The sequence below is a fragment of the Orbicella faveolata genome, unplaced genomic scaffold, assembly GCF_042242905.1.
Source record: "Orbicella faveolata isolate gen_17 unplaced genomic scaffold, um_ofav_v1 contig_46, whole genome shotgun sequence".
In the NCBI taxonomy this organism is placed as follows: Eukaryota; Metazoa; Cnidaria; class Anthozoa; order Scleractinia; family Merulinidae; genus Orbicella; species Orbicella faveolata.
Genome location: NW_028301576.1, coordinates 4,425,001 through 4,452,054, shown reverse-complemented (window position 1 = coordinate 4,452,054; position 27,054 = coordinate 4,425,001). Strand labels below are relative to the sequence as shown.

General features: G+C 47.0%; 4 protein-coding genes across 4 annotated transcripts in view; 1 reads left to right on the top strand and 3 right to left on the bottom strand.

The window, feature by feature from the left end:
* Nucleotides 1-27,054, top strand: part of LOC149098041 (uncharacterized) — a 104,378-nt gene that overhangs the window by 36,890 nt on the left and 40,434 nt on the right. The window contains exons 22-25 of the mRNA XM_089277609.1: nt 22,061-22,228; nt 23,341-23,424; nt 24,008-24,084; nt 24,204-24,262. Coding sequence (XP_089133735.1) covers nt 22,061-22,228; nt 23,341-23,424; nt 24,008-24,084; nt 24,204-24,262 — 388 coding nt within the window. The remainder of the gene's footprint in view (nt 1-22,060; nt 22,229-23,340; nt 23,425-24,007; nt 24,085-24,203; nt 24,263-27,054) is intronic.
* Nucleotides 4,034-4,768, bottom strand: LOC149098044 (uncharacterized). The gene has a single exon (XM_089277610.1). The coding sequence runs from the start codon at nt 4,751-4,753 to the stop codon at nt 4,034-4,036; it is 720 nt and encodes a 239-aa protein (XP_089133736.1). The 5' UTR covers nt 4,754-4,768.
* LOC149098043 (uncharacterized) lies at nt 10,334-11,021 on the bottom strand. The gene has a single exon (XM_089277611.1). It carries the CDS (start codon nt 10,999-11,001, stop codon nt 10,342-10,344), a length of 660 nt encoding a protein of 219 aa, XP_089133737.1. The 5' UTR covers nt 11,002-11,021; the 3' UTR covers nt 10,334-10,341.
* On the bottom strand, nt 11,297-12,476 carry LOC149098042 (uncharacterized). Its single transcript, XM_089277613.1, has one exon. It carries the CDS (start codon nt 12,474-12,476, stop codon nt 11,883-11,885), a length of 594 nt encoding a protein of 197 aa, XP_089133739.1. The 3' UTR covers nt 11,297-11,882.

The window sequence follows — 27,054 nt, the reverse complement described above, 5'->3', positions numbered from 1 at the left end:
CGCAAGTAGTGTAGCATGCTCTTGCGGGGCCGTAGCCAATCAGCTGCAGCAAAAAATGACGTGGCAGTCTCTCGACCAATCAGATTGCAGCATTTCCTAATTAGCATATTGAAGATGGCGCATTTGACCAAAATCGATGACGTCACAGGTCATGTGATGTCCAAATAAGGGTCATCAGCGATAGTGGTGAGTGGTGATTAAAAGTTTTGAGGGGAGTCGTAGTCGTCAGCTGCTCGCGCGCGCGTCAAGGTCAATGTTTTGAGGAGTGCGTAGCGCGTAAAAGATCAAGGTTGTGCGCGTGCGCTAAAAAAGGTCTCAATTGACACAATTCAAATGTGAATAAATGTTTTTAATTATAAACTAACAAATGGTTTTATACATTTGAGAAACGTCGGATCTAATGTGAATAAATTTTGTTTATTGTAAAAGTAACAAAACGTGAAATAATTTTTTTAACATGTACTATTGATCAGTTCGTGGCGGAACTATAACAGCTCCATCAGGGTCTCCACGTTGTCCATGTCGGCATCGTCTAATTCGGTCGGTCGGTCCCACTGGTAACCGTAAGGGTAGGACTGGAAGATCTGGCGATCGACGACGCGTTTATCAAAGACCAGTCCGTACTGTTTGGTGCGGGGTCCCACTCGGATCTGTTTGCTGGTGGAATTACGAGTGAAGAAGTAGGGGTTGACGACGGGAATGTTCCTTCGTTGGTCGCGCGGATTGGTCAACTCTTCCAGTATGTTTTCTTTCATGACGTCATAGTTGAGTTGTTGGGAGCCGCGTACATTGAGAGTAAACCCTCGCACTTTGCAGCAGACTTTGCCGGGTTTGGTCTTGTAGCCGTAATTTTTGCGTCGGGCCGAAGTGAAGTCGACGATGTAATCGTCGGCGTCCAGCTCGTTGGTCATGTCGCGCAGGTAGTCGCCTAGGGGAATGTCGGCTTGACCGGGTTGGTGGGATTAGACTACGGAATCGGTGTCGAAGTACAGCACTTGTTGCTTCAGTTGGTCGAGATACGAATAGAGGTTGAGACAGGCCCAGCAGGTGGTGAAGGCGACCACGAAGATGTTGACGCGCCCGTTATCGATTTGGTTATCGCGCAAGTCTAGGTAATCAATTTCGAGCACGTCGTCGGAGCAGATCCGGATGGCTCGGATGTCGTGAAAGCTGTTGGATACCAAACCGGAGAGTTCAGCTGGCGATGTGGCGGTTTCGGTGTGTTTCTTGTGGAGGTTTTCTCCGAACTTGCCCCAGAAGGAGTTGAGCAAGAGTTTGGCCGTGGCTTTCCGGCCGGGATTTTTCTGGATCATGGCGGTGTCGAGGGAGATGCCTTCTCGTTCTTTGTATTGGCTCTCGTAGCGTAATTTGTCGTCGGGGGTGAGGCACCACCCGGGGTACCCGGCGGATTCTTGTTTGATTTTTAGCCAGGTGTTGACGTAGTCGGCAAAGAGACCCTTGCGTCTTTGCTTTGGGGGAAAATGCCACACCTCGTGAATGTGCAGGACGATGTACCCCTGTCGAACGGCTTCTTGAATTTCGGGTGTGCACCAAGTTCGCGCAAGGTGCGCTGAGTCTCTGTGTGCGAGCACCGCCACGATTTGTCCCGCTGAGGAAGCGGCATTTGGTCTTGGACGCAGGAGCGGCACAGAGGAAAGGTGAGTTTACCGGCCTGGCGATGCGGTAGCACGGGTTGGTAAAGGTGTGGAGGTGGAAGGATGTCGATGTAGGCCATGCCGAAGTAGTGGTGGATGTCTTGGTCGGTGGGGTTGGTGAGGATCTCGGGATGTACAACGGGGCATTCGTAAGTCTTGTTCACCCACGGGTACAGGGAAGTCACGTCCACGTAATTGATTTGTTCGCCCTGGCTCTGGTCGACGGAGTGGTGAGGACGCACGGCGTTGGTTCTGCCACCGAAGAAGGCATTGCGTGGTTCTAGGGGGTCCACTTTCTGGTAGGAGGCCAAGAATCGCTGGAGGGCCTCGTTGGTCTTGACCTCCCGATCCCAATCGCACTCCCACATGATCTTAAGATGGTAGCCGTGCTGCTTGAGAAGGGTCTGTTTCTTGAGCGTGTGCTCGTAGACTTCTTCTAGGGTGCGATCGGTGTGGCAGATGGGATATCTGTCCCGTTGGCGGGGGAAACAGCGAGGACACCCGTGCCAGAGACAGCCGTGGAATTGGTACACGGTGTTGTTGTGTACATCCAGGCCGTCTACCAGGACGTTTGCCACTCGTTGCTCGCCGCCATTGTCGGCATGCTTGATGTGGTCTGCATGAGGCTCGTCGTGGTTGAGGCTGTGACGACGAAGAAGGTGTTCCTGCCATGCTAGCCACTTGAAGGCCTTGACGGACTGGTTGGATCGAGCCCCCTGCCAGCCGCGAGGAGGTTCGGAGGCGATGGTGTTGAGAGTGAGTCGTTTCTTGCACCAGAACCGGTGGCACGAAGAGGCGACCGTGTAGCATTTTTCCATGGGGTGAAAGCCGGCCTTTTGCTTCAATTGCTGTCGGAATTTCTGGCAGCCCGCTTTGAGGAGCTTGACGTCGCTGATGCAGTAAGCCTCCATGTCCCTTTACAGATGGAAGGTGTAGTTATTGTGGACCTTGTCGGCATACCATCGCTCGAATTCGGATTTTTTCTTGGCGGACACACCGTCTGGATCGTAGCTGGAGGCTGGTGGCATGGGTCCCCGGTACTCTTGGTTGTCTAGGGTGTTGAAGAGATGAGGGAAGAAAGCCTTGGTCAATTCTTGGATGCCGAGGGTGGCGGGAAAGTTGGCCAGTGGCACGGGAAGAAAGCAGAGCGAGTCCTTGAAGGTGAGGCGATCCGTCTTGAAGGAGAGGATTTTGGTACCGATGGTGATCTGCTTGGTGACTTCTCGGTGGTGATGGTAACAATAGTCAAGGAGAAACATGCCGTCGTAGCCCTTGAGGTTGTGGAAGATGACGATGAAGCCCCGATCGTCCCAGTCTTGGTCCATGGCTATTTCCTCTAGCCAGTAGAAGAATTGGGTGGTGCAGTCGGGTTCGTAAAAGGACACTTCTTGGTCCTCTTCGTCCGTCTCGGCGCAGAGGAGGATGGGCGATTGCACTCCCTCCTGGTCCACGGTGGCTTCGTAATCGGCGCAGACCTGGGGAGGAGGATCTCTGTCTACCACAGCACGACGATCGGAATCGTCCGCCGAGGGTTCTTTGAAGGGACGGCCGTTGACCTGGTCGCGATTGACCCTTTTGGTTTTGGGTTGGTCTTCTTTTTCGGGGATGCATTGGATGAAGCATTTGTGACTGGACAGCATGACCTGTTTGCCGCAGATGCGGCACTCGCCCTTTCCATACACGTGTTCTGGGCTTTGACGACGATTGCCACCGCGACGCATTTTATCGTCTAGTTGGTAGACGTGACAACAGTCTGGGCATTTTTTGTGGGTGTCGCAGATGGATTTGGTGTTCGGGCCCCGTCGTTGCAGATGGTAGTTGTAGCATTGGTCTCCGAAGAAGTAACGATGGCAGAGGGTGCAGCATGGTTTAGATGGACGCGGAAACTTGTCGGTCTTTTTGGCTTCGATGTAATCGGGACAGTCCTTTCTTTTGCAGGCGGGGCACCATTTGCCTTTACACAGATGATTTTTAATGTCGTCGTGGCCGTAGCCGTGGTTGCATTCGTGGCAAAAGTACGATTTGCTGAGGAACCCGCCGAAGGAATTGCAGCCGTCGTAGTGGCCGTTCTCCTTGATGAGAAGAATGCGCTTGTCCGAGTCTACGGGTCCCGCGTAAATGATCATGTGCGGCGGGTCGATGGACATCACCTTGATATGGTACCCAGGTAGCGCCGCCTGGAACATGTCAAGTTGTTTTAGGCCGCAAGGTCCTTCGGGGACGTTAGCCAAGCGGTGGAGTTCCTTGGCACGGTTGGTTTGAATGGGACGACCTCGCAGCATGTTTTTTGTAATCGGCATCTGTTGATCCCCCGTCGACTCTGGCCTTCATGGTGGCGATGGCGCGCGCGCAGCAGAGTAGGTCTTTGTTTTGGATGGTCACGCGCGACCGTTTGACGATGCCCCGGACGACGGCCTTGCTGGGTCGGTTCGCTTGCCGTGACCACTACCGGGACCGGGCGTCTGGATGAAGGTGGTCTCCATGGTGAAGGTGTCGTCCGGGGTGAAGTCCTGGTTGGAGTTGAGTTTGGCAGCGAGAGACTGGAGATAAGTGTCCAGTCTTTGGCTGCCTTGTTGGAATTCGCGCACGCTGAAGGTGGCGGATTGGAAGGCGTGCGTGAAGGCGCTGGACTGCATGGTGAAATGGACGGTGGAGTGGGGAGTCAGGCTGGGATCCTGGTCGATTTGTCGCTGGATGGATCGTTGCAGGGCGTTGGTCAGTTCTTGGCCCAGGTTGTCCCTGGCAGTCACGTCTCGGTGTTGTTTGAGCGTGGCTTCGTATCTACGTTTGTTCACCACGTGTCTCCAGTTACGTCGGGCGCCTACAGGTCGCAGTTGAAGGTCTAGGAGATGAGTGGTGGCGCCGCCGCCGTATTGCGTGTCGTCATCGTCCGAGAAGGCTTGGTCGTGTGATCTTTTACTGTTTTCGTTTAATATCTGGTCGATGGCCGGATCGAAGTTCCAGTCATCGTCGTTGTCGAAGATCCATTCGTTGTCGTCGCGGACTCGGTCCAGAGAACGAGTGCGACGTGGAACGTTGAGTCTGGGCGTGGGCACTGGGGAGAGTGACAGACTTCGTCTTGGAGTCTGCAAAGACATGAGGACACAGTCATTGAGGACGCGTACAACGCTTTTTTAATGAGGTCAAACGCAAATGTTTTTTATTGGCTAATAACACATCAAATCATACGTCAGCGGAGAACGAGTTTTTCTCGTCTACATTATTCAAGGCATCTTAAAGAGCCCATTAACCGATTCATTGCGCGCGCGCGTTGCTAAGAAGGTGAAATTTCAATTCTGGTCACTTACGTCAGCCTGAGCGCGTAAAAATAATAACTCAAAAGCTTGCACATTCGCATACATTTTAGATCGGCTTTGTGTTTCGCAAAATGCAAAGCAAGAAAAGTACAAGCAAAAGACAAAATAAGAGAAAGACAGAAAAAACGAGAGCAATAGAAAGAGAAAAACTAACTCCGTGTGGCTTTGTTTGATCTCACCGAAGTGCGCTGGTAGTGTAAATTGCACGTCCGGGTTCTTTTAAATGCTAAAGGAAACGCGGTTTTTCATTAAATTACGTTATTAATTCTATGTGACCATATCCCCAGGCTTTCTTTAATCTTGCATAATCCACAATTTCTTCATGACGTTTGGCCAATAGTTCCTTTTCTTAACAACAATATGTTGCGACACGGCTAGTGAAATCGCATAACACTTAAACCTTTTTATTTCTATGTGACCACGTCCCCAGGCTTTCTTCAGTTTGGCGTGAACTAAAATCTCTTTGAGAAGCCTTCTTAACAATGTGTTTCCTCTGCGGTCAATGATATGCTGCGACACGGCTAGCGAAATCACAAAACACTGTATTTCTGCGGGTAGCCAGTCCCAGTAACTCTATTAAAAAAGGCGCGACCAGATTTCAGTCGAACAAAATGGCTACGAAGTGACTTTGCAATACTTGGTACTGAATATGGAACGCGTTAAACTATCAATACTTACGGCTTCGTATAGGTCCATATGGTGATGGTGACTCATCTCATCGTCGGTCAGCTCAGCCATAATCAGCGCGCGTGGTAAGTAAAAGGATTTTTTAGGCCGCTTCTTTTATACGCGAGCCTGAAAAGTGATTGGTGCGCCAAGGTCAGGTTGCATTTTGAGGGGTGCCGTAGTCGGCGCGCGCGGCCAAAGGTCAGGGGTGCCGTAGTCGGCTCGCGCGCGCAGCCAAAGGTCAGGGGTGCCGTAGTCGTCAGCTGCTCGCGCGCGCGGCCAACGGTCAGGGGTGCCGCAGTTGTCAGCGGTTCGCACGCGCGCGTCAATGTTTTTGAGGAGTGCGTAGTGCGTAAAAGATCAGGGTTGTGTGCGCGCGCTAGGGTTAAGTTGATTTCTGCGCGCCCCTGGGTCGGGTTGATTTCTGCGCTCGCCTGGGTCGGGTTGATTTCTGCGCGCCTGGGTTGGCTTGATTTGCGCGCCTGGGTCGGCTTGATTTCTGCGCGCCCCTGGGGTTAGGTTGATTTTTGTGCACGCCAGGGTTAGGTTGATTTCTGCGCGCGCGTAAACCCAAAGTCTACGTAGGTGGCACACGTTTGGGGCTGTGAGTGGGATTAGCATAAAGCGAAGGCGTTCGTGGCAGATTTTATTCGTGTCTTCCGCGGTTGTATGATGTGTGAGTTATGAAAAAAATAACCAGACCTTTTTTTTTCTGAACAACAAGTTTAATGATTGCTTTTCAAATAAAAAAACTTTTACAACTTCCAACGTTTCTTAGCTTGCATGATTCTCTTAACAATGTGTTCTGTCATGGTTTTACGTCCGGGCAAGTTATCGATGCCTTTGATCATCTTGGCGTCGGCTTTCCATTTGTCCTGAAAGTTCTTGGCCCTGGAATAGTCAATGTCGTGTTGTTTGGCCAGACGGTCCAGACGATTGATCCCGGGGTCTCCTCGCGCTAAACGTTTCTTCAATTTGGTCCCAGGTCCCATGTACTGATAACCGGGCCAATGAAACTCGATCCCAGTCTTCCTCAACCATTTCTGGATGTCGATCCCGTAGACTCGTTGACATCGGGTACTTCTTCTTCTCCCAAGTGGGGGTGCTTTTTTTTCTTTTTATTCACTGTCATAGCCTAGTCCCCGTCTCCAATACTAGGCCAAACGTCCCGCTTTGTTCAACAAGGCACTCTGGGTAATCTGACCCTTGTAATAATCTTGCAATCGATTGAATTCTTGGACGGGCACCATCATGACTTCGTCCATCCCTGACTCAAGGTCGTATCGGGGAAATGGGACACTTGTCTCAAGGCCGTCTCTTAACAGTCTTGCCAGTATCGTATGGCTTCCTCTTTCTTTTCCAGCTTCAGTTGAAGACTTTGGACGGTTTGCTTGCCTTGACCGCACTCCGTGCACAGCTCAATGCACCCACCGGGCGGAGTGGTATCTCGTTTCGTTTGACAGGTTTCACAAAAGTCACCGTATTTTAAAGCCATATGCTCTTGATACAGGGCGTGGTACCTACGATTCCAGCACTGGGACGAATCTTTCCATTGGGCTTGGCGTCGATTGGAGTCTTGTAACAACTGGACGAGTTTGGGGATGGTGTTGGACTCTTCTTCTTTTGGGCCGGGTGGGAAATTGGGTACCACGTCGATACCCTCGAGCCGGTAACCGTCTTTGTCGCGTCCTTTTACCGTACACGACATGCTCGAAAACAACCGCGTAATCCGCTCCAGAATACGCTTCCGTTGTGCTGCAGGAGATGCTGCCTTCGACGCTTGAGGGAGTTTTTGCGTTTACTCAATTCTAGCAATACGTTTTTATGCCTTTTCAGTTTCCCATAAGTCACTGCGTCGATGGGGATCCTCCTTTTCAGCAAATTGAGAACCATCTCGCTGACAGCATTGATCTGATCTTTGGCGTGTTGTAACAATTCTTGACGTTTACGTCGATTGGCTTCTTTCAGAACGCTCTCCAAGAAGTGACGTTGTCGCCGTAACCGCTTCATCGTCTGCCTCCGAGTGGATTGACATAATCTTTTTATAACAGGGTTACATGATGCAGCAACCGCTGTTTCTTCTTGCGTAACCTTTGTCGACGGCCCAGCTGCCTAAACTCTTGCTACCTCCTCGTCTCTTATACTGTTGGTACTCACGTTTGTAACCAGCCACTTTATGTTTGGCCTTTTGATGATCGACCGGTTTCTTGACGGCATTTATCATGTCCTTAGTGACTTTGAATCCCTGCTTGAAGTCCACGAGGAAGGGAGCGGTGCCTCCCTTTTGAGACTTTCTTCTTTTTCTGTTCGCTTTAGGCATCCTTCCAACTGTCTTCTCTCTCTTTTGACCAACTCTTAGAACGGGTCAGCACTTTTTGTCTGCGGTCTGAGTGGATGGTCACACTCTTTTCATGGTTTCCTTCTTGCCATTTCCATGTAGATAGGACCCCATAAACCAAATGATAGAATGATATCTCTTTGATATTGTCGTTTGGCTCTTTGGAATTTTTTGAAACCTTGGGCTACTTGTTTAAATATTCTTTTGAGAATCGCGGCTTCGTCTGGAGCGAGAGTGAGACCTCTACCTCTTTGTTTTCTCTTCCTCCGAGCCTGCATGGTGTCGAATGAGTGATGAATCCATTAATCCTCGTTCTTTTATCGTCTTCCACGCATCTTTCTTTACATGAGGTCTCGCAATGCTTTCTTGGCTTTGTAACCGGCAGTCCCCGGCGTTCCCAGTTTTTTTTTTTCTTTGCATGAGGGCAGTACCCGTCACGGCTCTTTGTCTACGCGTGGTAGCGGCTTCGAGGGCTTTCTTGGCACCGTAACTGGCGGCACCCAACGCCACGGCTTTTGCCACCGGCTATCAGAGCGGGTATGATGGCCGCCAAGGGAAAAATATCCCCTTTTTGTCTCCTTCTTCTTCTCCGAGATTGCATGGTAACGAATGAGGGTTATTCTATTCATCCTCTTTCGTTTATGGATTTCTTAGGTGTCGAGTGACAGCACTTTGAATTCTTTGCGCAGTTCGTCGTTGTCGGGCCAGTATCGTTTGTCTCTGTTAATGAGTTAGTGGTTTCCACTTTATCTTTTTACGCGTGGCGGCTTTGAGAGCTTTTTTGGCACCGTAACTGGCGGCACCCGACGCGGCGCCCAACGCCACGGCTTTGCCACCGGCTATCAGAGCGGGTATGATGGCCGCCAAGGGAAGAGTACCTCCTTTCTGTCTCTTTCTTCTTCTCCTAGATTGCATGATGTCGAGTGATTATGATTCCGCTAATCACGATCCTTTTATCGTCTTCGCCTTTTGCGCGTGGCAGCTTCGAGAGCTTCCTTGGCTCCGAAACCAGCGGCCCCGGAGGCGGCACCCAATGCCACGGCTTTGCCACCGGCTATCAGAGCGGGTATGAGAGCCGCCAAGGGTAAAATACCCCCTTTCTGTCCCTTCTTCCTACCTTTCAACGGTCTTCGTCTTCCGTACATGGCGTAATGATGCACGAAGGTGATCACCTGTCCTTTTTATAGATGCAAGAAGTAGGGGAACCACTGGACTTCACTCCTCGACATCTTGATTGAGTACTCTCGCCATCAGGTCGATCTTTTTTATCGTCGTTTCTTGCGTTTTTTCACCAGTTTTCGGACCCCGTAGCCAGCGCCTGCCCCGGCGGCACCCATGGCAGCCCCAGTTCCAGCTCGGATTCCGGTTTTCACGGCACGTTTGCCCAAAGCTTTGACCAACCCCAACACGGCCCCTTTACCGATGGGAGCTAGTGTAGACAAGGCACTCACAAGATCTCCACCACGTTGAACAGGTGATATGATGTCAAGGAAACCTTCTCCTCGTTGCTGTCTCTTTCTCTGACGACGTCTTCTAATGATGGTCCTCATCTTCCAGTTACGTACACTGGTCGAATTGCGTGTCACGGTAGAACGTTGTCCGTTTTTGTAGGTGGTCGTGATCGTGTTGGTGGTCGTGATGCCGGCAATGCGACGACCCGCCACCGTTTCTTGTTGTTGTCGCAACATCTCTTGCAGTTTTTGCTGCATCTGGGCTTGGTTGAGAATACGGTCTCCTCGACCCGGTTGTTTGACCAAAGGTGTCGTACCCACTCCCATCGTGACGTTGCTGCGTGCTGCGCCCTTGCTGGCTGTACCTACCCCGATCGTGGGACCTGCAGCCATTGCCACGGGCGGTGGTGGCGGCATCTTCGGGCTTCTGCCTACACCCACGGTTGGAGATGGTGACAGAACTCTATAATCACCGCCTGATGCCATCTCTTGCTACTTTCTTCTTGGCCAGCACTTCTTGGGTATGAACCAAACTCTCGAAACCTTCACCATTATATGCTTCAAAGATGGATCGTACTTGACTCACACATTGTGTGACCCGTTTCATCGGCTCGTAGTCCATTTCATCGGGATTCATCACGTAGTGGAGCCTATTTTCAGATAGGCGAATGAACAACGGAAACCAAGACGACTCGCTCCTCAACATGCTACTTTCTTGGCCAACACCTCTTGGGTATGAATCAAGTTCTCGAAATCCTCGTCGTTATAGGTTTTTACGATGGACCGCACTTGACGATAACTCGAACAGAGACAGATTTGTTTCACCGTCTCGTGGTCCTTTTGAAAGGAATACATGCGACGTAGCATGGCTATGCAACGGAGAATAAACCTACGGAACCACTCGGCTTCACTCCTCAACATGGTGGTAGCGCGAACTGATGGCATCGTACGAATCCTTCGTCTTTTAACACTCGGCTGAGGACCCGTTGATCGTCCAGACTGGCTGGATGAAGATCCAATAGCATGTAGCCGTAAGGGCGATCAGTGACCTTTCGAAACGTGTCCAACACCTCCGGCCATCGCGTGGGAAACGTTTGCAGTAATAGATTTCGTATCTCGAATTGATCCCGAGGGTTCTTGAAGGCCACGATGTAATGGGCGTTGCGGGAAATGGTCTTGGCGAATTTTCCGTTGGGGAATAGATCCTGACACAAGTAAATCACCGTGATGTTCCGGTGATGAGAATGTTTGGTGAAGAGATCCAAGACGCGCTTGTCGTTACCGCCCTCATCCATCAGATCGTCCAGGACCAGGACACCCCCTCGTGGGAACCATCGGGGTAGCTGTTTGCTGTTCGGGATGCCTTCGTGAAACTTGACCCCTCCCTTCTTGAGCTCGACGAAGCCATCTTGCCACGATCCGTAACAGTAATGAATACTCTTCGAGGGTTCTTGGAAAGAGTCGCCGTTCTCCAAGAGAAGTTTGGTGGTAAACACCGTCTTGCCGCAGCCCGAGGGACCCGCTATCAACAGACTCGACGGAGTGTGAAATCGAAAGGCTTTGCGTCGTTCCATGTTTCAGACTAACTCGCAAAGTGATGTCGGAAGTTCTTATCGGTAAGCGCCTGTTTGCATTCTGGCTCGCAGTCGCAGGTAGAAAATGTCGTGTCGAAGTAAAGTCGGATAGGCTAAATCCTTTTCAAGTATGAATCGGACTCGCCGATAACTGTCGCAATCCGCAATGCGTTCCAGGACCCTACGATGGGGATGATTCGAGGACAAGTCGAGATACTTGTCTCGACACAGTTTTAGGAATCGAGGGAACCATCGGACTTCACCACGCAACATTTTCAAATGAACACTTTTTTTATTCAAACCAGCTTACTTTAACAAATGACGCACTCCTCTAGAGGAACCTCGCGTGTCGTGGTGACACGGGGTTTTACAAATCTTGCGCCAGATCAACTCGTCCACGACCAAACGTTTTAACATCTGTCCTACTTTATGATCGTTCTCTACAAAGTCGTTTCTCTTAAAACGATTCAAAAACGCGTCCATGTCACGACCTTCGGCTCGGTCGATCAGGAACATCAAGGCGTAGTCTTCGCAACTTTGACTGAAGAGTGACTGCAAACTCTGGCCGTTGAAAATCTGGTACTTGAAATGACGGTCCAACCATTCTCGGAGCGGTTCGACGGTTCCGTACACCTCCAACGGGAGACCGTTACTGTCCAGGATTTCGCACCTGTCCTTGTCGGCCCACAAAACGATCTAATGCATGCCCGGTTTATCGTGAGGGTCCGTGTTCACGATGTATGCAGTCGGTCCTTCTTGAGGCAGTGTCTTGGGAAGCCGATCGCAGAGTACCGTTCCGTAAAAGACGCGACAGAGTGTCGGATGCGCTCGGGCCAAATGATCCAATTGTAGATTATTCAGGGCTACTTTCTCCATTGTGTTCACTGGTACACGTCGTAGACGACGACTCGGTTCTCGTTGATCTCCAGCAAGTTCTCGAATTCGCCGTACAACAAGATGGTCGGGTTTGCTCCGGGATTAGCTCCAAAATCGATCACCAGACGCAGCTCACCGGTCTGCTTGGGGTTCAACACTGGACTGTCCAAACATCCGTTGGCCGTGTTATCAAATACAAACATGTTGCATCTCTTGCCGTGCCCCCAGTCCTCTTTTCTGACCATGTTTCCTTTTCCCCGACACAAAGCTCCTGAAGCTTGGAGGAATCTGTAGTAGCCTCTCTGATCTTTACTGTCCCCATCGTGTTGGAGCTCCAATGTCTCGTAGGGGTACTCTTCACCTCTCACCAATTGTTTGATGGAAGAGATATTGAATTTTCCAAAAGTGAAGGGATTGACCGTGATAGTTCCATTGAAGTCTGTTTGTTTCATCAACACCACCACCAACCGATTAGGCAGTTGGCTGTGGAAAGGATTGCTGCACTCAAAGTGACGATTGTCATTGGGGTGAGAATAGGTGCGAATTTCACCTCTCACCGTGGGGTAAGTGGCCACTTTTCCGCTATTCATGTCGGACATGATTTCTCGGTACACCGAGTGAGTCACTCTCACTTGAGCCAGGAACAGTCTCACTTTCACGTTGACTTCAGTCAGTGTGAGGGTACGGCCTCCATCCCATCGGATGGTCCACAGAGATGGGGCATTGAAGTACATGTCCATCTGGATCTCTACGCCAGGTACCAGTAACTTGCTTAGATGAAACACCTCCAGGTAAGGCTTGAACCGCATGGTGACAGCTTTCCCATCAAGGAACTGTATTCGCCCGTCCACTTCGGCTTTGTGTTGAGCATCCAAAGCAACGTAATCAGCGTGTGGTGTAGCACGATCGAGCTTATTGGCTGTGAATTCACCGGCATCTCCGTCGTCGGGTACATCGAGACTGTTATACCAACCGTTGGGTGTGAGAATCGTTTCACCGTTGTCTCGGTCGTGGTTCAATAGCGTCCCGATGTAGACTTTGTAGTGGTAAGTATCGGTCTGGGGGCTGATGAGAGTGCCATTCAATCGCACACTGATTTGCTTGAAGAGGGTGTGTGCCAAATTATTGGCCAATCCTATTAAATCAGCCATCAACAGATTTGTATTATTATCTTTCCTGACGGTCAATTCCACTTCGAAGAAACTTTCGTTCAAGTCGATAAAGTCTTCTTGCGGATCGACTTGGAAGGTCACGGGGTTGATCCCCGTATTGAAGGGTTGATTCTCACCACACGTCGAGACGACATGCTGAGATCAGTGGGAGGGACATTGAACGTGTCCAGGCGGGGGTTTCGTACCCCCGTCGACCGGGCATAGGCCACCATGTCCGTCATCGTCTACGGCGGCGTCGTTTCCTTTTCAGTGCAGACTGTACCCAACGATAGTCAGGAAGTTGTGATCGGGTGGGGAATATCGTACCACCTTTATACGTGCGTCGTCCAGGGATCCGCCTCACGCGTCTCGAGTAGATGGGAATCATAGTCCAAACAGGTCTCTCCTCACTTTTTTGGCCAACGCTCGTTTGATCTCTTGCGTCGCTTTACGTTTGACGGCTCGTGTGGCTCCTCGCTTGACCCCGGCCAGTCCACCTTTCCAATTGGGCTTTCCTCCTTTGCCAGCCGCATTTACACCTTTCATACCTTCCATAGCCGTCTCGGTCAGAACGTCTCTGAGAATGGTGGGACCTCGGGTCTTGATGTTTGTCCAGGTCTACCCGAATCCGTGCCCAGACTGCTTAGGTTTGTCGGGTTGAAATCGTACTAGGGCTCCTCCGATCATTTCTTAAAGTGTAAGGTCACGATCGTATTGCCAGGTCCAAATTTCACCAGTTCACCAGTTGTCTCTGCCACTTGCACTTCTATAATGTCTAGCACTTCTTTGCGCACTTGAATATATTGAATGTGAAGAGGTTCGAAGTACTGAACACCAGCTCCTCTTCGAATCAAGTTGACTTCTGTCAATAAATCCGTGACTTGATTCCCTATCACACTACTTCCTCCCACGTTGGAGTAGACGAACCAGGAACGCGAACTACTTCCCACCACGGCTTCAAAAGCCTTGTTCAGGTTCAGAAAACGCCAATTGCAATAGATGCTGAGTTTTAAATATCCATTCTCGCTGACCGTCCAAAAACCAGGATTTCCGTCCTTGTCATGTATGTCATCGAGGACACCACTGTTGGGAATTTTATCGTCAAAAAAATCCGTCTGTATGTTAGGTCCCAGTTCGTATACCTTGGTCGTTTCATTTTGTTTGAGCCAGCCCATTTCACAGCAAACTTAGCGTTGAAATGTAAAGCCGGAATGTGGGAGAAAGAAATTTGTATAATGACTTTGTTGTCAGTGACCAGTTCTTCACCTTCCCACTTCAACTTGACGTAGGTTCTTTGACCACCGGTGACGTATTCCGCTCCAAATTTGGGACCGGAATTTTTGTACATGCGTTGTCGCTCGAAATAGGCGATCATGGATTTCATGAATCCAACACCGGTCACGTTGTGGAACACATCTTTGAGGTCCTCAGTGTCAAAGTAAGCTTCTCCAAATGTATAACCGTCTGAAGTCTGATGTTCAATACGTCTCCATGCGTAATAGGCCAAGATGACTTTTTTATCCGTCTTTTCATTCGTAAAGGAAGGCATCGAAACTTGGGCGTCGGGTAGAGAGATGCTACTCATTCCCACTTTCCATCCTTGTCCCTCCAGACGTATGGGACTAGGTAACCTGATCTTGAAATGGTTCGCCGTGTTCTCCGGAAATTCGCTCCTGTTGCTGTGACTGGGTAAGCTCACATAAAAATCACTCATCTTTTCTTACGCAATGTAACGTGACGGAGGTCACACCCGAAGCAGAGTTCACCAGTTTTCCGTCGTTCTCCGACACTTGTGTCTCTACAATGTCCACTGTGGTGGTGCGCACCGGTAGATATAGGACGTGTCCGGGTTGAACGTTGACCACATCCGGATCGTAATGAACCTGTCTCAACAGATCCGTTACTTGATTTCTCGTCACCATACTCTGTCCCACATTCGAATACACGAACAAAGAACGACGATTGTGACCAAACGCTTCTTCGTAACTACGATCCAGGTCCATGAAAAACCAATTGATGAAAGCACTCAGATGTAATGCGTCCGGGTCGATCTTGTAAAAAATCTCGTCCCCATCATTCTGGGGTATGATCAAGTCCAAGGCAGTGGGTACGACTTCCGCGGGAAATTCTTTTCACAAATTGGGTCCCAAGACGTAACCAGGTCGTCCGTTTTGCAACTTTCCCATCTTGATCCATTTCATCTTCTTAGCCAAATCGATGCCGATAGACATCTCGGGATACCTAGCCTTACCATTGATCTGGATGGTGGTACACGTTCTCGAGTTGTCGATGACGCACTGTCCGTTTTCGGCACGATGCATGATCGTGTACAACATTTCGGTGGGATCGTCGGGTTTGCTCTTTTTCTTGAACATTTGCAAGTCGTACACCGTTTGATCCCTCAAAGACCACATGTATCGATCTCGTATCATGTTCATGAACTCGGTACAGTCCTCGGCGTGAATTCCAAATCCCTTTCTTTGATCTGGACCATTTCTTCTGAGTGGAGGTTGATTTTTGGGTCTATCAACTCGATCCAACCCATTCGAAACAGAAGAGAATCTTTCAAAGCCAGTTTTCGAAGAGCGGACGGAAAAGAGATGTCGCTTATACCCACTTTCCATCCCGATTCTCTCAACTGTAACGGGTATGGTAAACGATTCTTGAAACTGTTGGCCTTGTTATCGGGGAACTCCGACGTGCTGGCATTGCTCATCAACTGCACGTAAAAGTCTCTAGGACCCTCATTCATCCATAAAGTGTAACGTCACAGACGTCACTCCCGAGGCAACGTCCACCAGTTTTCGGTCGTTCTCGGCCAATTGCGTCTCCGCTATATCCAGACGATTGCTGCGCACAGCTTTATATTGAATCTGAGAAGGTTCGTGGTTCATCTTGGTAGGGTCGTGAGGCACTTCTCTCAATAGGTCCGTCACTCGATTCCCCGTGATCGTGCTACGTCCTACATTCGAATACAGGTACATGGGACTACGAGGAGGAGGAATGTGTGGAGCGACGCTGCCACCCTGGTAGACCTTGGCGTATTCCTCGTCCAGATAACTGAAGCGCCAGTTGCAATAGGAAGTGAGCTGTAACACCCCATCCCTCGACAAATTCCAAAAATCATTGGTGCGAGTGACGTCATCGTTAGTCCAATCTTTCTTGGAGCCCCTGGGTACCAGGTCGTTTTGGAACATTTTCACCATATTGGTAGTCATGTGAACAGAGTAATACGATTCCTCGTTAATCCAGCCCATCGTCTTGACCAGTTTAGGACCAAAAAACACTTTGGGACGCCGTCTGTCTCCGGATTCATCGGGGAACATGTCGGTGTTATCCAGAATCAAATCATTCCCTTGCCATTTGAACACGGGGTAGTAATTTTTCCGTCTGGAGCTCGTAGACTTTCACCTTCGTGATCCATATACCGAGTCAAGTGATCGTGAAAACGATTGACGATGTATTGCATGAGAGATTTACCACTCGTCACTTTGTATCTGTCTTGGTGGAGTTCCTTCCCGGTGACGTGAAATGACACACGGTAACGCGCCGGGACCCACGAACCATCGGATGTCCTGATAAACGTTTCAATGGTCCACTCGAATCGACACAACATATCGTCATCGTCAAAGTTGTGCGTTCGATGAGTGAGAGCTTGATGCGGTCGTGCAGGGGGGACCGGGTAAAAAATGCTAGCCAACCCCACTTTCCACTCCTTGTCGTAGAACGAGAGGGGATAAGGTAGACGATTGTTGAAACTGTTGGCTCGGTTGTCGGGGAACTCGGCGGTGCTGGCATCGCTCATCAACTGCACGTAAAACTCTTTCATTTTGTCTTTTTCAACCTTTCCAACGTACCAAGACTTTATCCCCTTTCGGTTTGACGATCTTGTCGATACGGAACAGATCGTGGTCTTCCATCGTCACTTTCTGCAAATCTTGCGCGTAAAACGTTCCCTCGACCGCCGTACCATCCCATTCTTCCACCCTGTAGGTGGGAACCTTGCGCGAACGCACCCCTCGCACCACAAACACCTCTTCGGTCCACCCGGGTAGATACCCTTTCTTGAACTGCCTGAACTTCTTGTTCAGTCTCACGCGATCCCCGACTTTGAGTTAAGGTTTCTTGAATTTGCCCTTTTTACCGTAAAGAGTCTCCCACACGTCTTCCCTATTGGTCGACGTCACTTGCCCGGGAGCCATCTTGATACTACGGTGATACGATCGGTTGTACCCTTTGACCAGATCTTGAAACACGGGCACAAAGTTCAACGTATTCTGCACGGTAAAGTACCGGTACAAACGTTGTTTCAAGGTCCGATTGAACCGTTCCACCACACTGGCTTTCGTATCCCCACTGGTCGAAAAATGATGAATACCCTTCTGTTTCGTCAAAGCCTGAAACGTCTTGTTGTAGAATCCCTTCCCGTCGTCCGTCTGAAGATTGATGGGTTTTCTTCCGCCTTTCAAGATCTTGGCCATCGCTTCCGTCACCGCTTTTCCCGTCTTGGTTTTCACGGGTTGGACCCAGGCGTGCTTGGAAAACACGTCCACCACCGTCAGGAGATAACGATACCATTGATTGTACTTGGCGATATTGACCACTTCGATTAAATAGGCCGTCCATTGCTCGTCGATTCCGAACACCATCACGGGTGCCGTGGGAAGCCGACGACGCCTGGGTTTGTGCAACGTGTACCCCAAATCGCGTTGCAAGACCTCGCGAGCTCGTCGGACGGAAATCTTATTGGCCTTAGCAAATCGCGTCAGACCACCCAGACTACCGGGTTTCAAAGGATCCCGATACCTTGCCAATAACGTCCCGGTCGAAAGCTTTTTTTCCTTCTTCTTAGAATTCTTCTTCATAATCGCCAAAGTTTGTAAACGCACTCTCTCCACAACTCACAACGTTGCTTCTGGACGTCGAGATACTTCTTAAATGAATCGGGTTGCTGTTTCAACCACAAGATATAAACGACAAAACGCATCACGTTGGCCTCTACATTCGTGTAGTCCAACACCTCCAGGGGTGAATCGCTGAAATAATCGGGAATGGGACTACCATCGCCGTATCTCGCATAAACTCTCTCGCACTTGGAACACAGCGTGTACCAAGTCCACCGTTCGGCCATGTTCGCACACACTCTCGACAACCACCAACTCAATGCATGAGACATGATTAATGACTCAACCCAATTTTATTTCAACTTCTTATATAGGTACAAACATCGTGTCTGATTGGCGAAAGACCTACTGAGTATACACTTCGTCCGTTATTTCCATGTTCTTAACATCTTTCAAATACTCCTCATCATATTCGTCCTCGAAGGACTCCCAGGAAAAATGTTCACAATTTCTCCAAAAACATTTCCCTTTACCGGGTCTCCATTTCAGAGCTTCCTCTTCGTATCCGTTCACATAAAACGCCTGACGCATCTCTTCTTTACAAGTCCCACAAAGATCGTCCTCATCCGCGTTAATGGCACGAAAGAAAAACCGCTCCTTCCACATATCACGTTGACGCATGACATCATTCATCAACCGTTCCAGCTTCAGGCAGATCTCCCTGTAATCACTCTTGTTGAAAGTCAGCAAAGACTTCACTCTGGGACTCTCGTCTGCCTCCATCACCCGTCGTGCCAGGGCCCTGCCGAACCGCAAGGGTTCACATAGATCACGGACGGCTTCACGCATCATGTACGTGATGTTTTGGGCGGCAATCAGACAGGTACGATCCGCATCCATGACGGGTTCCCGACTACGAACAAAGCAAAAATCGTTCAGCCTTGGTCTATACAGCACACGACACCACTCACCACAAAACAGATACGCCTATTCATTCTTCTTCATCAACTCCAGAATTATACCACCCCAGTCCGGGCGACGCCTCATCAACGTATCGAAATGCCATGTACCCTCGGGTAATCTCCCTAACGGTTCAAAGAGATTGTCAAAAATGTACACTGTAACGTCTGACATAGTCTCGAGAGCGTTCAAGGGTTTCACCTTCTCTTCCACAATCTGCATCACTAGTTCCCGAATCTGGTTAGAGTTGCTGTAGTAAGTCATTTTGACCAAAACACTATGTAATCGTTAAACTTCTTTCCTTCTCGATCCAAGCGCTTCGTGATCTCCAACTCCAGCAAATGCGGATGGTGACTTCGTGTACTCCAGTCAATCAAGTGCCTCTGAAGCCTATAGTACAAAGGAGAGACGATACGAAACTCCAAGTCAAATATCTTTTGAGACAACGGTCTTTCGCCTTCTTCTTCGCCCCTTTCCAAACGCTCAGAACATAGGTTCAATTCTTTTCTCAGATCTTCAATAATCTCTTTCACGTCTGTCTCATTCAAAACTCTGGGTTGACGAGTCATCACTGCACAAGTGACGAATGCAGCGTACGCGCGCGCCTTTTATAGCCGAGCCGCAATCTCCACTTTTACTGACCACGCGTTATTTTTTTTACAACCAATCAGGAGCCAGAGTATGACATGTCTCTGATTGGTCCTCGAAAGACGCAAATATAATCGATCCACGCAATTTCAAATCACACTCATTATTCCATAGAGACACTCGTAGGTGTCATGACTTCCCTCGGTGAACCCAAAGAGGTACCTCATCGACCCGAATGATCCTTCCGGTAAATTCGGACCAGACAGTCACATCGACTACGGAGCTTATTCCCCTGCCAAGTATCCCAACAAGAAAAAAAAAAGCCACTCGCAAGAAACTGAAACGGGATATCCCCAAGAGAGAAGAAGGTAAACTACAATATACGTTAGACCGTTGGCTCTTCAAACACGCTCTCGCGTACGTTTCAAAAAACGCGTACTCCTCAAAGAGATCACGCCCGACTCCGTGCGTTGGACCACTGTACCTCTCAAAAGCTTCTCCGAACCATGGAGTGCCTTTTCAAGGAAACGACAACAAGTCAAAAGTGAAATGAAACGTAACCATTACCGGCGAAGACAAAGACCGACTCCCAAAAATGCGCGAAAAACCACGCACGTCCTGGAAAGACTGCTACAAGAAAACACTCGACTGGGATACTAACTCTTTTTTCATTTTTGCTCATAGATTCACATCCACCCGCCATTCAAGGCGTACTCATGTCATTAGTAGGACTCGACAAGTTCAGGAAAGACAACCTCGTACAAGTGCCACCAGAAGTGGACGACAAAGGGGAATTCACCGAAGTGCAAGTGTTGGAGGAGTTTAACCCCGATCAGTTCTTGGACCAACTGAAAAAACAAGATCACACCTCCCCACGTTGTTGGGCGCCCATGCAATTCGGGAGTGTGCAAACCCCCGACGGTAGTACCTGGGAGTATTACCAGTGCCCTTCTTCCAGATTCTTCACCAAGTGTTATGTGACCTGCGGAGCCAGTGAAGTGAGCGCCTACTTGCAACGCGTTGCCGAACAGACCCACCCCTGCTACAAGAAAATACACCCAGCCCGTTTCCGTTGTCTGTGCAACAAGTCCTTGGTATTGGCCACCTCCCACTCGGTCAATAACCCAGGCCGACTCTATCTCAAGTGCCCCAAGCGCACCTGCAAGTTTTTTTAATGGATCGACGAACCACCCCGAGGAATCGCCGAAGCCCACCTGATCCACGGACAATGATCACGTTTCTCAAATGTAAACCATTATTTCACATTTTGTTAGTTTATAATTAAAAAAAAACATTTATTCACATTAGATCCGACGTTTCTCAAATGTATAAAACCATTTGTTAGTTTATAATTAAAAACATTTATTCACATTTAAATTGTATCAATTGAGACCTTTTTTAGCGCACGCGCACAACCCTGATCTTTTACGCGCTACGCACTCCTCAAAACATTGACCTTGACGCTCGCGCGAGCAGCTGACGACTACGGCTCCCCTCAAAACTTTTAATCACCACTCACCACTATCGCTGATGACCCTTATTTGGACATCACATGACCTGTGACGTCATCGATTTTGGTCAAATGCGCCATCTTGAATATGCTAATTAGCAAATGCTGCAATCTGATTGGTCGAGAGACTGCCACGTCATTTTTTGCTGCACGCTGATTGGCTAAGGCCCCGCAAGAGCGTGCTACACTACTTACGCACATTTGACTTTGCATCAATCAAGAACGCAATTCTTGATACTGCTGTAAACCGATCATAATTGCCCAAGAAACATTGAAATTATCGTTTCACGGTAGCTCTTATAATTAGATATTAATACAAATAAGAACTGATTAATATCGACTTTTAGGTTATTTAACTCTTGTATAAAATCATCACATACGATGTACATTAAGTTATACCTTAAAGTACAGGACTTCGGTTTTTTTTAGTTGCCTTCGGGTTCGTATTTTACAGGCGTAACTTGTTTAAATAAAGTGTTGATTGATTGATAATTGACAGCTTCCGTAACGTACGGCCTTAAAAGGGCTTTCTTTTAGCTCACATGCGCAGTGGATTCTTACTTGAGCACTTCCAACGAGAGGGATTCCCGATCAAAATCAGAAAGATTTTGGAAATGGTAGTTGTCAAAAAATAAAACTTAAAAGAAATGGTCTTGAAGGAAGAATGTTTCTGTTTTCACAACCGTTATTTAGTAGTTACTGAATTACTTTATTTCTCTTGTTAAACTGCGTATTTTGATAAGTAGGAAACGTGGTGTAACTCCTAATCTAATTGCTTTCCGTGATTTTTGTCAAACTGAAATTTAGAAGTGAGAATCGAAATATATAGCTACGAAAAACAACACAGAAAATATATTTAAAATATATTCAAAATAAATTTACATTACCTTACCTTAACATAGAACGTAACTTTCAGGCTAGATGGAAGCTGTTTGCAAAATGCATGCTACAAAATCAATTTATTGTATTCAGTCTTATTTTTATTTCATTTCATTATAGTAACAGGACGTACAAGCTTTGTTGTTAGTAATGTTAGGTGTTATTAGGAATATGTAATCTTTTTGTTTTTAAACCTCACAGGGTTGTAGTAAAAGTGGAAAAGTGATTGATAATTATCTCTTTATTTACAGGCGCACAGTCTTGCCTGATAGTTCGGCTTTCGTGGTATGGCATGGTGTCTCGCTTGTTATAGCTGGGATGTTTCCCTTCACACTCACCCTACAGGCAGCCTTTTTGCACACCGCTACCAGTCTATGGATCGTAAATTATTGTTTTGACTTCTTGTGCTTGGTGGACATGTAAGTGTTGAACATGCTCAGATTTCAGACGAGCGCTCTTTATTTCTCTGCATCGTTGAGGCAGAGTCAGCTTTTATCAACGTTTTGTCTTCTTTAAGTGATCTTTTTTGACTTTGTAATCGGTGCCTTCAGACGTCGTGCTTCTGCTGCTCTGAAATAAATTCAGGAATTAAGTTCAACAAAAGCACGGCAGAAGCACGGCGTCTGGATCAAACTTTTGAATTAACTTCGGCAAGAAATTGAGCTCCACAAGCTCTGCCGTGCTACACAACTCTAGCACGGCAGCGGTTCAAACGCCGTGCTTCTGCCGCGCCAAACAAAATTCATAAATTAATATCAATGTATTTTGGCGTTATTGCGTTCCAGGGAGAAGTTACGAGGAGAATTACAACGCGGCTTTAGTAAATCCTGAATTTGGCACCACTCTGGAAAAAAGTCTAAATCGGAGTCTTGTTTCCGCCGTGCTACTGTCGAACCTAATTGCAACTGGCTTCGCTACGGCAGGAAACACGACGTCTGAACCGGGTTTTAGATCATCTTTCATCTACAGTAAAACAACTTCGATCTTTTTTTCTAGTCATCGTATTTATTAGTGTCCCTTGATGGTCTCGGCTCAGAGGAGGGATTCTGTACTGGACGTATCATTTAGTTAACAAATTGACTTCAGGTTTGCAGGCGTCTGTCCTGTGATTGATCATGAGTTTCGTCATAACATTGCAAAGTAGCTGTGAATTCACGAGGCGATGGCCGAGTGGATACGAAGACTACTTTGTCAATGTTATGACGAAATGCATTGTCAATAACAAGACAGATCCATAAAAAAACTGAAGTCAATTAGGTTTTTGCAATGAATTATCGCACAAATTGTAAATTAATTTGTCTGTCCGCTTATTGACAATAAAAATTAGCCAACGAGCGCTCAAGAATTTCTGCCGTTAATACAAATTCGTACCCTGTACGGAAATAGTCGAGAACAAGAGAAAAACAGATTGCAGAGCCATGAAATATGCACTATCGTGCAGTCTACCTGATAACCATCCAATCTGAGGGCGCCTTTCATGACCACCATGTTATAAAGTAGTTACTTTTTGTTCTATTTTGTTCCATCTTAGGTACATCATGTTTCACCTCGCGTTTTACAACGAAAACAATGTCCTTGTCACACATCCACTCTTCACGGCACGGAATTATCTCAGGTAATTATGCACTTGACGTTTGTTTGTTCTTTGTACGCTTCTTTGTTTGTTTGTTTATTGGTCGCTTCATGGCTTAAAATGCGCGAAACTAGGTGCCACGCACTCGGACTGGATTGACGAAACTCAAAAATGAAATTGAGCTTTAGCGAGCAAATGTCCTTCATACCATAGATGAGATAAGCGTCTGAGAGTGGGACAAAACATTCCATAATGATGAAACAACCCCACAGAGGTCTTTGTGGCGTTTGTAGTTGAGTTTCACTCAATTTTGAATTTTCGCGTGAAAGTAACAACCAATTAGACGGCGCTGCACAGATCCATGTAGTGTGACGTCATGGACAGGGAATCCCACGTTTTTCTCACACAGGGGGAGGGGTAAATGAGCGTGGGAAAGAAGATGTCTCGCTGTTGTTGACTCGTTCCCAGGCGTCTGTTATTTCGCCAGAGACAAGTGCAGCATAGCACGCGCTCTCTAAACTGAGATATAAACGAGAAACGACTGAAAACGAGTCAGTCGCTGCTGACTCAGGAGAAAATGAACTAATAAGTAAATAGCTGACACAACAACGTCTTTTCTTTGTAGGACGAATTTTCTTTTGGACCTCTTCTGCTCGTTTCCTACAGACGTCGTTGTTTTAGCCATTTGGCCTGACAGCCTCGGTAAGCTCAATATTTTTTCCTCCATAAGTCCCACTTTCTTCTGTGATATATATCTTATACAACAATGAAGCCAATGTTCCGTTATTCTTAATCATCAGTATATTTCTTTTGTGTCGTAGGCGTTCTTCGCATTCTATCGTTGGCTCGCCTTAACAGATGTTTATATATGTACAAAATGGTAAGTTTAATCACCGTCAAAATGAAAAAAGTTAAATGGCACAGGTACATATACTAGAGCGCGGATGCTTTCTGTTCTGTAATCATCAGAGTAGTAAGATAGATATTTAAGGTGGCTGAACACAGTTTTTGATACCTTTGTTTCATTCACCTTTTTCTCTAAAACTCTTGATCTCTCGGTCGTCAAAAATGGCAACAAGCAAAATAACAACACAAACTTTGGTTTTTTGATGGTTAAGCTGACGTATGTGCCGTTGCCATGGCAACACGAATAAAAATAAACAGGCCTTTAAAATCGGTTTTGTTTATTTGTAGAAAATTTAGTCATTAGATTTTCTTTATAATTTGCATGCAACAAGCTTGTAACGATTCTCACAAGTTAACAATATTTTGCTAATAATTTAACAGAGAGATCTTTAATTATCCCTTGTTGAAGGTTTACTGGAATATCTAATTTCCTTTGTTAAAGTTCAATTATTTTCAATACTCCAGTTACTTATTTCCTAAAGTATTTTCGTGCCAAATTTCGTGAAATTCTAATGAGGGGTTCTCGAGAAATAGGCGTATTTCCGAGAGTGCAAATTTTCATTCAATCGCAATTTTTTGACTTGCTACGCATGCGCTGCATTTAACTGGGTTCTTTCGGTAACAAAGAAAAAGCTGAGAATTGCTGAGTTCTTTCCATCTTCACCTTTTCTAACATATATTTGTGATAAAAGACTGAAGCCATCAATACACTGCGTTCAATTATAGAGAAAAATAGCACAGATAGGGCGAGTATTGAGTAAATAAAATGATAGCTCAATTGACGGCATGTTTGTTTTTTGCAATCCTTGTGCGCGCTCTGAATTTCATCAGCAAAAGCGCGCGCGAAAACTGTGTTCGGCCATCTTAAAAAAATTTAAGGTGACTTACTACAGTTTTCCTGAGACTCAATAGCGCGCGCAACGATTGCCTGCCAGACGTCAGTATCAATCGCGCGTGAAAAAATGACGCAAGTAACCTTAAGAAGAAACGAAAACCCCTTCAGCACTTCAAAGGCGTTAAATCACTTCGGTATACGTAGAAATAGTTCCAAACTCCGTTCAAACATGTGTTTAAGCCTAGGGCCAATAAAAAATAACAAACAAGGTCGATGAACAACCGGTAAAAGAGCTCTAAGTTTTTGTTGCTTTCTCCCACGCGATACATGGCGTAAAATGAGCGCACGCTTAAATAAAGGGCATGCGCAATTCAATTCTCATCCAAGGCTGTAAAAGCCGTACAACCCATGATGAAATTTCCACAGTTGATTTGTAGGGTTGAATCACGTTTGGAGCCAAAATCTTAAGTATTGAAGACAGATTTTGAGCCATTTTTGATTTCACATTTTCTTAGTTTGCGAAAAATCTGTCTTACAGATTTTTGTTTTACTTTGCGTGAATGTTAATTCAGAGCCACTTTCTTATTCCTAAAATTTTGAGGTGGGGTCATACGGGTAAATTTTGAGAAAAGCGTGATTTAATCTACTAGTGCCCAGTCTCTCTTTAGGTACTCAGTCGTTCATTTTGGCCATTTGTTGACGTTTAATTGTTCAAGTTTCACATAGAATGGCAAAAGACTTAAGCAAACAGTAAATGGAGAAAGGAAAAACATCTTGGAACATAATTCAAAAGAGTTAGAAGTTGGGCTGTTATAATCCATCACTGAAAACTGTAGTAAGCCACCTTAAGCCTGAAATTCAGTTGGTTTGCTTAAAATATGCTCTAACCTTTGGACAAAGTCTGGCTTAATAATTAGCAAGCTGGACTCTCGATCATATGGTGCAGGTTCGATCCCAGGGACCCGTTTCTCGAAAGCCTCGGAAACCTTTCGGGCTCGTTAAGCCATTTTTAGTTCATCTGTATCTAAAAACGGAGATCAAGTGTATACACCTGAAACTTCTTGTATGAAGGTAACCTCTGTTCATATTAAGAATGTACGAATAAAACAGCTCTGTAATATTAAGAGGCGCCCTCTGTAAATTTCAACTATGGCCATTTGGACCAGAAAACGTCAAATTCCTCAAACTTTCTCAGATGAATGGTCTAGATAAGTGATTCACAAAAATATAACTTTCAGTTCAATTCGATTCGTATTTTAGCGCTGGGGCCACCATCTTGGTTTTGCCCCTCTGAGAGGGCTTTCAGCGGCCATTTTAGGGCACATTTTTAACAATTTGCCATACAAAGAAAACGATATAAATCCGGGTAAAAACCCTTTATTCGAGACAAGCAAATGTTTCTTGTTATATTAAGAGGCTGTTTTGGCAATTTGATCATCATCTGATCTTTTTACAGAATTTTAAATTTCTTCCCTATCGGACTACTCATGAAGCGCCATAAAAAAGGCGAAGTTTAAAGGAAAATATCGCCAAAAGTACATCACTTGAGATCCCAAAACTACCCTCCACTTAAAGAGCAATGTCTCACCTGTAAAAACATGCAATAAAATTTTGGGGCAGTTAAAACTGTAAAATGTTAGAAGAAGAAGTTTAAACTGTGCTTTTGTCAACAAAGACCGCCGTCCTAATTAGCATAATAACGTGAAAATAACGATGCACAGAGAAAATAATGATATATTCCGCTTACCTCGCGACATGTCGACAACTGGATGTTCCACGATGCCTCATGTTATATTTGCAGTATGTTTCAGCCACACTTTCGGTGATTAGTGTACGAAATCACTCTCAGACATCGCCACGGTTAAGCAGATTCCAACTCTCTGAAGCCCGCTTCATAACATCTATCAATATTATTTGTCTTTCGTCTCATA

Bases quoted from the DNA above. Each gene is read 5' to 3' on its own strand.
- LOC149098042 (XM_089277613.1), bottom strand. From the start codon at position 12,476: ATGTCCGACATGAATAGCGGAAAAGTGGCCACTTACCCCACGGTGAGA.
- LOC149098043 (XM_089277611.1), bottom strand. From the start codon at position 11,001: ATGGAACGACGCAAAGCCTTTCGATTTCACACTCCGTCGAGTCTGTTG.
- LOC149098044 (XM_089277610.1), bottom strand. From the start codon at position 4,753: ATGTCTTTGCAGACTCCAAGACGAAGTCTGTCACTCTCCCCAGTGCCC.